This window comes from Megalobrama amblycephala, linkage group LG12 (genome assembly GCF_018812025.1).
Source record: "Megalobrama amblycephala isolate DHTTF-2021 linkage group LG12, ASM1881202v1, whole genome shotgun sequence".
Lineage (NCBI taxonomy): Eukaryota > Metazoa > Chordata > Actinopteri > Cypriniformes > Xenocyprididae > Megalobrama > Megalobrama amblycephala.
This window is the reverse complement of record NC_063055.1, coordinates 39073196-39085485: the sequence shown is the minus strand read 5'-3', so window position 1 is coordinate 39085485 and position 12290 is coordinate 39073196. Positions and strand designations below refer to the sequence as shown.

The 12290-nt window shown below is 39.7% G+C and overlaps 2 protein-coding genes across 3 annotated transcripts in view; both read right to left on the bottom strand.

The window, feature by feature from the left end:
- ift122 (intraflagellar transport 122 homolog (Chlamydomonas)) overlaps positions 1-6975 on the bottom strand; it is a 41536-nt gene extending 34561 nt beyond the window's left edge. Inside the window, exons 1-8 of one of the 2 annotated variants that reach the window (XM_048211089.1) lie at positions 6689-6975; positions 6312-6378; positions 5769-5853; positions 5612-5690; positions 5371-5447; positions 1767-1833; positions 1378-1524; positions 152-227 (exon numbers count right to left, since the gene is read on the bottom strand). In XM_048211089.1, coding sequence (XP_048067046.1) covers positions 152-227; positions 1378-1524; positions 1767-1833; positions 5371-5447; positions 5612-5690; positions 5769-5853; positions 6312-6378; positions 6689-6747 — 657 coding nt within the window. In that variant the 5' untranslated portion in view covers positions 6748-6975. The remainder of the gene's footprint in view (positions 1-151; positions 228-1377; positions 1525-1766; positions 1834-5370; positions 5448-5611; positions 5691-5768; positions 5854-6311; positions 6379-6688) is intronic. The other variant, XM_048211088.1, reaches the window with a different exon arrangement.
- Positions 6976-7520: 545 nt separating this feature from the next.
- LOC125280755 lies at positions 7521-10638 on the bottom strand. Its single transcript, XM_048211508.1, has 2 exons — positions 10560-10638; positions 7521-9531 (listed from the first exon to the last, which is right to left on the bottom strand). The coding sequence occupies exon 2, from the start codon at positions 9184-9186 to the stop codon at positions 8296-8298; it is 891 nt and encodes a 296-aa protein (XP_048067465.1). The 5' UTR covers positions 9187-9531; positions 10560-10638; the 3' UTR covers positions 7521-8295.
- Positions 10639-12290: the final 1652 nt, after the last annotated feature.

Sequence of the window (12290 nt, the reverse complement as noted above, 5' to 3'; positions counted from 1 at the left end):
GCAGTTAATTAATAAAACATCGGTTTGTTATATCGGCCTTTTTCCTACCATATCCGATATGCCGATGGTTGTAAATTGATTAAAAAAAAATCCAATAAATATCAGTGACCGATACATCGGTGCATCTCTAAATAAAAACAAGCAGTCCGACCTGTTTCCCACTGAGCTGGTAGAAAGACAGCTTCTGTCCCCAATCAGCCACTGCCAAGATATCGTTGTGTTCATCCCTGAAACACACACACACAAAATACTTTTTTACCCTTCTGTGATTCTGTCATTTGCAACTGCTTTTTATGACTCTATTAGAAGCAGCTGAAGCAGAAGGACCGGTGCAGCGGCTCCCCCTGCTGTCTGACGTGTGACTGAAGCCAATCGCCTCACATGATTCACTTTCACTGCATGAGCATCAGAGTTTCACACACAAACAAGTCCCAGAAGTGTTCTCAGATAAAAAAGAAAGACATGTTTCTATGTGTGCAGAATAATGGTTAATGTGTTTTAGAAGCAGTACAGTAAAAGATCTATAAATGAGATCATGATGAAACGCTGACTGCACATGTTTGGTTTGCTCTGAGCACTCTTGTGTTGTTCTGGCCTCTGAGTGAAGTTCAGACACTGTGTGTGTTTACTATGATCTAAGGGCATTTTCACACCTGCAGATCATTTGCTTTGTTCTGAAACAGGGATTAAAATTGTTACAATGCTGCAATTTCTTCTTGGTTCAGTTCGCTTTCACAAGGAAACATTTCTAAAATGACCAAAATTAGTTAATTACGTCACGCGAGTAAACTGTCCACTCACTGGTCAGAGTGAATATGATATATTCTGGGTCAAGTTGCATAAACATAAGACTGTCTTAAAAATGTTTTCATGTTGTTCCAAACCTGTACGAGTTTCTTTCTTCTGTTGAACACAAAAGAAGATATTTTAAAGAATGTTGGTAATCAAACAGTTGACGGAAGCCATTGATAGTTGATGGTAGTCAGAGGTCACTCTTCCGCTGGAACTCGACTCGTGGACGACCGTTGCCAGAAAGCAAGTGATTATTGTTTATAGAGTTTTAAATATGGAAATTTTTTTTTACAAAAACTCATCACTTCACTTCAGAAGGCCTTTATTAACCCCCTGGAGTCGTATGGATTACTTTTATGATGGATGGATGGATGGATGGATGTGATTTTTTGGGCTTCAAAATCTCAAGCCCCATTCACTGCCATTATAAAGCTGGGAAGAGCCAGGATATATTTTAATCCATCTCCAATTGTGTTCGTCTGAAAGAAGATACACCTAGGATGGCTTGAGGGTGAGTAGATCATGGGATAATTTCCATTTTTGGGTGAACTATCCCTTTAATGATCTGAACTGTCTTAATCTTACTTGGACGGGTTCCAGGCGATGGACCAGATGGGCGATGAAGAGCCGCCCGGACGCTCGATCTTCACCTTCTCTTCCCCGTTCTTGTTTCTGATGCTCACCACACCGTTCATCATTCCCAGAGCCAAGTACTGGCCGTCATTAGTCCACCTGAGATCAGCAGGAAAATATTCATTCATTTATTTGTCATTTTGTAAACGGTATGTATGTCAGGAACAAGACCATCTTCATGACCAAAGAGAATAACAAAAATTGTACAATTAATAAATAGCTATATATTCAAAATACAATCAGGTGGTACATTTTTAAATACATGCATTAAACATTTCTCTGTCTATTTGCATTAAAATCAGTTAAATATATCATTAGGGTCTCAATGTCGTCACACTCACCCACAGCAGGTGATCTTACTGCTGACTTTGTGTTTGGAGACAGACTTCTGCTCTGGAGACCACAGACCTGAGACCAGTGCAAACACACACACACACACACACACACACACACACGAGAGTGTGACAGACATCAACACAGCTGAAGAGTTCACTGCAGTTTGGCAGATTCATGAACGCTTTCTCTATTCTGTCCCACCTGAGTTTGGGAATGTGTTATATTGCTATGTTACAGCAAAAAGTAATATATAATATAATTACTTTTGTAATGCGTTACTTGCAACACTGTTGAGAATATCTCACGCAGCATTTCATTTACCTCAGGAAAGTCATTTAGTGTCCACAGCATGTTAGTTCACTAGAGAAATTAACTCTAGAGGAGCATTTCACTAAACATATGCACTATATTAGCTTATACAGTGCACAGCATAAATGAGTACACCCCTCTGAACAAATACAAAAGATGCATTTTCTTTATGATCACTAATACAATTCATGGAAAGATAGCAAAACTAAAATGCATTAAACATATACATAATAAAAACTGAGAAATATATGTCATTAATAGCCATAAAATAAATAAATTAGCCAATTTTGTTTAAATGAAGGATTGCAGAAATGAGTACACCCTAGTTTTAGTTCAAAAAATGTATAATATTCTAGCACTCAGTACACCCTCCATCATTTTGAATATACTGCTCTGACCCTTCTTGGCACGGAGTGAACAAGTTCATGACAAATTGTCACATCTGTCCTGTTTAACTCCTGGATGATGAGCTCCTTAAATGCCCTGATCTTTAATGGGAAAAGTTGGGGAAAATCCCCCACAGGCGCTCAATAGTGTCAGCATGGGAGAATGCATATCCTCGTTGTCAAGTTGAAAAAATGCCCAACAATGCAGGGAATGAGGAAAGGGTAACATCTTCTGTTTCAAGTTTGTGTATTACATCACACAGTGGTGTGTGAATTCATGACAGCATTGAAAAAGCACAACTCCCTCACTCTTTCAGCACTCACACATCCCTATATAAGAGCTTCACTACCACTGAACTTTACTGTGGGAACCAGGCACTTCTCACTGTACTCCTCCTCTAGCAACACCAGGACATTTTAGATGCCGTTAGATCCAAAATTATTGATTTGGTCTCATGAGACCAGAGTACTGATTCCCAGAATCTATATTTTGTAAATATGAGCTTTAGAAATGGCTGACTGACTTTATTGTGCTTTGGCTACAGAAGGTATTTCCAGTGAGAACAACAACCATGCATGTCATTTCTGCAGGCTGCATCTTACTCTGTCAGATAAACAGTCACTCTTTTCATAGCTTTTGCTGGCTCTGAGACACTCGCTTGGTATTTCTCCTGCTCTTTGTCTAGCAAAAAAATCCCTCATCCCTAAATGAAAGCTTAAAATGAAGGCCTGATTATTGTCACAAGTCCATTTTTTTATTTTTTTATTTCTTTGTTACTTTTGCTATATTTTCACACTTAAAACAATGATTTGGTAATCCTCTTGTAGCACTGTACTCTTTTGTGCTAAGAAATAATTCTCATGACAGTTCTCTCACAAGCGCTTCCATTGTTGTCAGCATTAAGTCTGAGAATGATTCAGACTTTTAATTGTCAAGAAATGACTTCTCTTTAAATGTTTTGGTTCAACATACTTATCTGTTGATCAAACATGGCCTTAAACTTACACCAGAAAATGTTTATTTTGTTTTATTTAGTAACTTTTAGGAAGGTGTACTCATTTTTGCTACACAACATTTTAACACTTTGATAAGAAAATCCTATTTTCCTGAATAATTTTGACATGCTTCTTTGGTAATTGATTAGGCAGACTTGCTGGAACATTATATCTCTAAAGAACACTAACATGTCTTCTGAGTAATTGCTGACTTTCAGAAGTTTCAGAGGGGGTGTACTCATTTACTGTATGCTGTGCACTGTATGTTCATTATATTTACTTTACCTGTTAGTATTGTCTTAATTATTTAATATATGTTTAAATAATTTTGTCATGAAAACAAGTTATGGCAATAACTGTGTAAATGATCATGTTTCAAAAATGAATTGGAGTAGAAAACAATTTTATAATTAGTTTTAGATGTTAATGCAAAACCTGCCTATGTGCAATTTACATGCTTTTTTTTATTAAGTGTTGATTATAATATCTAAAAATAAATAGAAACAAAATTTAATAGTTTGGGCTCTGTTAACTGTAACCTTTAATATTATAGGAATGTGCATGAAAAGGCTCCATATATAGTTTACAGCGTTAGCTGAGATAGTTTTTGTTCATTATAACAGCATTTATTTAAAGAGAGAGACACAATTTGTTTAATAAACCACTGTTTAAAAAGTGCAATATGTAAGAATTCTGTCCGCTAGAGGTTGCTAGAAGCCTATTCAAAACAAAGGCGTAGCTTGATGACGCCAAGTTTGAGCGCTGAATCTTGGAACATGTGGTCTCCACCTCAACGGACGGTGCAAAAGAATAGGGATTGAAGTCATGAAGAAATCATGTTCATGGATGCGATTATTAACGTTACTGTAGTATGAAGCAGAGCAGGAGTGAGTGTTGTGGAGCTGAACGAGGAGCTGGAGCGATTGATCAACACACGCCTCACGAGCAGCGGGACTTTTATTATGACACAGTCGCCGGCGCCGCTTCCGCTTTTCCGGTCATGAGTATGAGGAAACGCAGCTCTGTTTATCATATTAGATACATTTGAGTGTGTTGAAAATGATGTTATAACGTTACTCTGTGCGTTCGCTCGGCGGCTGCTGTGAGACACTGTTACACACTGCAGTAAGATAGATCGATTTTACAATATCATATTAAATGCTGGATGGCTTGTGTTGATAAATGATATGCAATTAATTTTAAAACGTATTGTACGATGGAGAAAATTCTGTATTACTGTTACTAAAAATAAAGCTGCATCTGATTATGCTATGTTAGCTACTTCACAAAATAGTGTTTTTCTCTGAGGCGTGGTAAAGCATGGTACTCGCAAAAAAAAAAAAAAATCAAGAAAATTAGATTTAAACAATAAGACTAAACGTGTTGAGCTATACAACAATAATTAGTTTTCTGTCTATAAATATATCAAAACAGTTGTTCCCTTGTCTATTAAAACATGTAAATATTAAAGTGTCTTTGGTGTTTCCATGGTTTCTACAAAATAAAAGCGGAAACCGAGGGTAACGCGGGTATGACGCCATTGACAGGCGACTCCTCACACGTCCCGCAGCCTTGGTTAAAGCTGCAATTTTCTCACGATTTACAAATAGTTGGAAACATTTGGGATATTGTAAGTACTCAAGTGATATATAACACTGGCCTAATGGTTTTTGGATATTTTACTGCAAAAATATTACATATTGCACCTTTAATAAAAAAAGAAGCAATTTTATGTTTAGTTTTCTCCCCCTGCTGTACCGTGACTTCAATACCGTGGTACGTACCGAACCGCCGTGTTTGTGTACCGTCACACCCCTAATAATTAATAATCATTTTCAGCCCTTTCATTATTTCTTGCTTCAGCTGTAAATGTGTGACATTACAATAGTTTTCTGTGTTTATCCAATCACACACTCACCGAAGTCTCCCGAGGAACACGACGCCAGCTGGTGTGTGACTGGGTTGTACGTCACACACTGGATCGAGTCATTGTGACTAAGAGACAAAACACAATTACACACGAACACAACGATCACTAAAGCTGTGAAAACAGCTCTATTGACCTATATGACCTGTACCGAATCAATCTGAAAGACATTATTCACCAGTCACATTTCAAACAATACTTGAAATAATAGCTTTCCAAACTCCGTTCTCACGTGTATTTGAGGATCCCCTCCAGTTTTGAGGTCCAGATGATGATGCTTTTATCTGCTGAACCGGATGCAAAGCGTTTCCCTGCAGGAGAGGAGAGGAAAATCAAACACTCACAGACATCTGAATCTCAGACTCACACACGCCTCATGTGATAATCACCATCTTTAGCATAAGCCACACAGTAGACGGTGTCTTTGTGTCCCTTCAGCGGCTGTATGAGCGTCCCGTCGGCCGTGTCGTACACCTGCACACATCAGACACACGTCAATCACTGATCGACAACAAACGCTCACAAATATATTTGAAAAGTCTCTTCTGCGCACCAAGGCTGCATTTACCTGATCAAAAATACAGTAAAAATCTTAAATATTATTACAATCTAAAATAGCTGTTTTCTATGTGAATATATTGTAAATTGTAATTTATATCCTGTGATCAAAGCTGAATTTTCAGCATCATTACATCACAGGATCTTCAGAAATCATTCTAATATGATTATTTGATGCTCAAGAAACATTTATGATTATTATCAATGTTGAAAACAGTTGATATTTTTGTGGAAACTGATGCATTTTATTTTTCAGGATTCTCTGATGAATTGAACGTTCAAAAGAACATAATTTATTTGACATATGAATGGAAGGGGCTCTGGTGCGCATGCGCAGATACATTGAAGTGTGCGTGTTTGCAGAGTTTCTTTACCAGAACTCGATTTCCAGCCGCTACTATGAGCTGAGATCCATCAGGTCTGAAGGCTAGATCATAAATACTGAAAGACAGACAGACAGGTGTTATTTATTACTGGAACAACATGATCATGAGATGCGACAGACGTGTGTGAAGTTTAGATCTGAATAAAGCACAGTGAATGTGAAGTGCTCCGGTTCCCACTGCAGACTGAATCAAAAGAGAAATACATTAATGCCCCATATAATGATGTATGAGTGAAAATGTAAAATAAATGCAAAAGAAACGCTCAAATTAGGTAATCGGTGCTTATGTTGTTTACATAGCAACGGTTGCTATCCAAATCCATACGGCTCCGCAAATGATGTTTAGAAAATAATGAAGCGCCTTACCATTGTTCAACCTTATCCCGGTCGTGTACTTTATCTATCCATGTGGGAACAGCCCTCATTTCGGAAAGATGACGGTCTTCAGCATAAATTCAACAGGTCAGATCATCATCACTGAGGCAGAGATGCAAACTGAAGCTAAAAACAACGACATGGAGGACAGAAGGTGGATTTCAAAATAAAAGTCCTTCTCCGCGTTAAAACGGTGTGCATATATTTATTTCTCCTGATTGAATAGGGAAAAGATTCGTCAACAGCGCCCTCTGCTGGCTACAACAGTAAAATGTAATATCTGAAAAAAAATGTATGGATTACTTAAAGGGTTAGTTCACCCAAAAATGAAAATAATGTCATTAATTACTCACCCCCATGTCGTTCCAAACCCGTAAGACCTTTGTTAATCTTCGGAACACAAATTAAGATATTTTAGTTAAAATCCGATGGCTCCGTGAGGCCTCCATAGCCAGCAATGACATTTCCTCTCTCAAGATCCATTAATGTACTAAAAACATATTTAAATCAGTTCATGTGAGTACAGTGGTTCAATATTAATATTATAAAGCGACAAGAATATTTTTGGTGCTCCAAAAAAACAAAATAACAACTTATATGGTGATGGCCAATTTCAAAACACTGCTTCAGGAAGCTTCGGAGCACAAATGAATCAGTGGGTCGAATCAGCTGTTCGGAGCACCAAAGTCACATGATTTCAGCAGTTTGGCGGAGCTATCGGATTTCAACAAAAATATCTTAATTTGTGATCTGAAGATTAACAAAGGTCTTACGGGTGTGGAACAACATGAGGGTGAGTAATTAATGACATAATTTTAATTTTTGGGTGAACTAACCCTTTAAAGGAATAGTTCACCCAAAAATGAAAATTTGATGTTTATCCCTTTAAATCAATTGTATTGAATTGTAAAAAATGTGGAAACAAATGGATCATAATTATGGTATAATTATTACTAAGTACCACAAAATTCCCTCAAAATATTACATAAAAAATATTATCAAACAAAAATATATTACATTAATTACTGACAAAAAAGTTACTTTTGAGGTGTTTGGCCACTTTTAACTTTTTAGATGAGTATGACATGCGTTTTAACTACATCTATGTCACTGTAATATTTGTATAACTGAATTAAACTGTTCTTTCTTCTAATTTGAGATGTTCTCACATTTCACTAAGAAATTATTATTTTTTATCTGTTTTTAATTATGCTCAGAATGGCAAACCAAACACCATGAAGTTGCTCTCCATCTGTCTCGATGAAATGAACTGCAAACCAGAAAACAGCAAGCTGTAAACCTATGAAATGGAGGGGACAAAAAAAAATATATCTGGAAAACAAGTCACCACCACAAGCAGCCTAATGGATGGTCATAATTTACATTTAGTCATTTAGCAGACGCTTTTATCCAAAGCGACTTACAAATGAGAACAGTAGAATCAATCAAATCAACATGAGAACAACAGTATGTAAGTGCTGTGTGAAGTCACAGTTATGACAGTAAAGCGCTCGTAGTAAGGATTTTTTTTTTTTTTTTTTTTTTTTTTAATACACAAATAGATGGAATGAAGATAGAAATCAAGGTAAGTGCTACTATTACTGGGTCAAGTGCTGACGAAAAAGATACGTCTTTAGCATTTTTTTGAAAGTGGCTAAAGATTCAGCTGCTCGGATAGAGTGAGGCAGGTCATTCCACCAGCCAGGAATAGACCCGGAGAAGGTTCGTGAGAGTGATTTTGTGCCCCTTTGTGATGGCACCACAAGCCGCCGTTCACTCGCAGAACGCAAGTTTCTGGAGGGCGCATAAGTCTGAAGTAGCGAGTTAAGGTATGGCGGTGCAGAGCCAGCGGTCGTTCTGTAGGCAAACATCAGAGCCTTGAATTGGATGCGAGCAGCTACTGGCAGCCAATGCAGACTGATGAAGAGAGGAGTGACGTGCGCTCTCTTCGGCTCGTTGAAGACCAGTCTTGCTGCAGCATTCTGGATCAGTTGAAGAGGCTTGACAGTGCATGCTGGAAGTCCAGCCAAAAGAGCATTACAATAGTCCAGTCTGGATAGAACAAGAGCTTGGACAAGAATTTGTGTGGAATGCTCCGATAGGAAGGGTCTAATCTTCCTGATGTTGTACAAGGCAAATCTGCAGGACCGGGCCGTTGTAGCTACATGATCTGTGAAGCTTAAACAATCATCCATCACCACTCCAAGGTTCCTGGCTGTCCTGGAGGGAGTAATGGTTGACGACCCAAGTTGAATTGAAAGGTTATGACGAAGTGTTGGGTTGGCACCGACCACCAGCAGTTCCGTTTTTGCAAGGTTGAGTTGAAGGTGGTGGTCCTTCATCCAGGCAGAAATGGCTGTCAGGCAACCTGCAATACGACCAGCAACCGTTGGATCATCTGGGTGGAATGAGAGGTAGAGTTGTGTGTCATCAGCATAACAGTGATAGGAGAAACCATGATCCTGAATGACAGATCCTAGTGATGACATGTAGATGGAGAAGAGAAGTGGTCCAAGCACTGAGCCCTGAGGTACCCCAGTAGCAAGATGATGTGACTTGTACACTTCACCTCTCCAAGATACCCTGAAGGACCTACCTGAGAGGTAAGACTTGAACCACTGGAGTGCAGTTCCCGAGATGCCCTTCGACTTTAGTGTTGACAGGAGGATCTGGTGGTTAACGGTGTCAAAAGCAGCAGACAGATCCAGCAAGATGAGTACTGATGATTTTGAAGTCGCTCGTGCCAGTCTCAGGGCTTCAGTGACTGAGAGCAAGGCAGTCTCAGTTGAGTGGCCACTCTTGAAACCAGACTGGTGGTCATCAAGGAGGTTGTTCTGTGTGAGATAAGTAGACAGTTGGTTGAATACAACTCTCTCCAGTGTCTTTGCAATGAAAGGAAGAAGGGATACTGGTCTGTAGTTTTCTAAAAGTGCTGGATTCAGAGTGGGTTTTTTAAGCAGTGGGGTAATCCTAGCCTGCTTAAAAGCTGTGGGAAATGTTCCAGTGTGAAGGGAAGAATTGATTATGTGAGTGAGTGCAGGTAGAATTGAGGAGGAGATGGCCTGAAGAAGAGGAGTGGGGATAGGGTCTAGGGGACAGGTAGTAGGGTGATTGGAGAGGATGAGTTTTGAAACATCTGCCTCGGAGAGCATGGAGAAGGAGGAGAGGGTTTGTGCGTTTTCCATTAAGATGTTATTGTCCGAGTGTGGTGTGGGGAATTGGCCGCTGATGGTTGTTATTTTATGTGTGAAGAATGTGGCAAAGTCATCAGCTGTAAGAGCTGATGTGGGAGGGAGGGGAGGAGGGCAAAGAAGAGAAGAAAAGGTTTTGAAAAGTGTGCGGGAATCAGTCGAATTGTTAATTTTAGTGTGATAGTATGTGGTTTTAGCATTGGAGACATCAGTAGAGAAAGAAGAAAGGAGTGACTGATATAAGCTAAGGTCAGTAGGATCTTTAGATTTGAGCCACTTCCTCTCTGCAGCCCTGAGTCTCGACCGATGCTCACGAAGACCATCAGAGAGCCAGGGGGCAGAGGGGGTGGCGCGGGCTGGTCTGGTTAAAAGGGGGCAGAAGTCATCTAAGCAAGATGTTAGAGTGGTGCAAAGAGTGTCAGTAGCATTGTTAGTGTCCAGTGATGAGAACTGGTTAGGGGGAGAAAGTGTGGATGAGACCAAAGAGGATAGTTGAGATGGTGAGAGAGAGCGTAGGTTTCGCCGAAAAGTAACATGTGATGGAGTGTGTGTTGAGTTGGGGGTCAGGTTGAGATTAAAAGTGATGAGAAAGTGGTCTGAGGTGTGTAGTGGAGTAACCAGTGCATTGTCGGTGGAGCCACAGCGTGTGTAGATGAGGTCCAATTGGTTACCTGATTTGTGGGTAGCTGAAGTGGCCACTCGCTTAATGTGTATTTAGCACAGAAGAAAGGTGAAACTTTAGAATTTGAAGAGGCCTCTTACATAACTAATAACAAAGTCCCTTCAAGACAAGTCATTTCACTTGGCGGCCATCTTTTAAACATCTCTCAGGCATTCAAGTGCAGCTCCTATCTCTTTGAATGGGGAAACATCAAATTCTCCAAAGCTGTTTGCCAAGTTTTCAATTAAATTTCACATTTGAAATCACAAATGAAATCTGACAACAACTGTCTCATAAATTATGTTTCTAAACGCTCGAATCATGACAAAAAACGGTATTATTCAGGCTGGATCAAGCTAATGCGCATAAATGTACGCAAATGCGTGTCTCTTGTGTCTCATTTCTGAGGCGCGAGTCTGACTGTTTCTATAGGAACCGGAGCTTCTAACGGCCACTGCAGTGAGGCGATGACTTTACCAATCGGCGATTGGCTCTTATTTAGAAGACGGGACTTATGCTGTGTTCCAGGCAGGTTTTTGAGCCCGTAAGTCACGACTTCAAACCAGGACTCACGACTTTGTAGCATTCCAGGCAAGTCACACCAAACTGCCTGAGTTTAAACAAACCAGCATGACGGACCATATGGGGCTTATGCTGATTAACAGTTATTTCTATCGCCACAGGTGCTTACTTCTTGCTTATTTGAAGGAAATGGAGGAGGAAAAATGGCACATAAGGCAAGAGAAGCTGTTATACCTGCATTTGCATAAACACCGCATCCGTAGGGGCTGCCATTGTTGTTTTGCGGGCTATGTGAAGTCAGAACGCGGAACTGGGAGTACATCGATCTAGTATGAGTTCATGGGTGGGAAACCACGGGTTTGACTGCCGTTCCAATGCACTTTCACGGGTAGAAGGTTGGAAAAACACGGGTTGCCTGGAACGCGGCATTATTCCACCATATTGCGCGTTGCACTTTCTCCCATTCAGAACAATACGAGTGATGCATCTTGTATAATTCTGTAGTCTTTGCTAAAAATGATGAAAAATCCGATAATTTGGTCCAAGAAAGCCTGTTTACTGGTCCAACAATCTTCAAGTATAAAACAACCCCCAGCATCAAGGGTCCATCCCTTTTCACACTTTCACATTTGTGAAGCAGAAATTGGCAAAAATTCTGGTAAATTATGGCAGTGATCGTGAAGTACAGTAATAATTCTCAAAGAAAATGTCTGGATTTGTCTTTCCATGATGTATGTGTGCTATTAAGGGGTGTATGTACACAACAGATGTTTTCCAGGTTAAGCGCTCTTTAGCAGACATCTTACAGATGTACCTGTGCTGTGTTAGAGATGTATCTGGGTAATGAGCAACACCTGCGAGTTACACCGGTCTCGAGTCCCACAGGAAGGATAAAAGGAAGCGTGACGACAGTGAAGGACGAGAGAGGACTCAGCCTGGGACTTTATGCTGTGTTTATTATGTTTATATGCGGCAGTCGTCCGTGAGGGGCTGCTTACTTTCGTTTTGTTGTTTATGTTTATTTTAACATTAAAGTTATGTTTGTTGTTTGCTGATTCCGCTGCCTCCTTCGCGAACTTCGTTATATATGCCTACTAATTTATCTCAAAGCCTTCAAGTTGTTGACATTAAAGGGATTGTTCACCCAAAAATTATCACTTACTCACCCTCAAGTTGTTCCAAACCTGTATGAGTTTCTTTCTTCTGATAGTTTGAAGAA

Excerpts from the sequence above, each read along its gene's own strand:
- LOC125280755 (XM_048211508.1), bottom strand. The coding sequence starts at position 9,186 with ATGTCATCACTAGGATCTGTCATTCAGGATCATGGTTTCTCCTATCAC.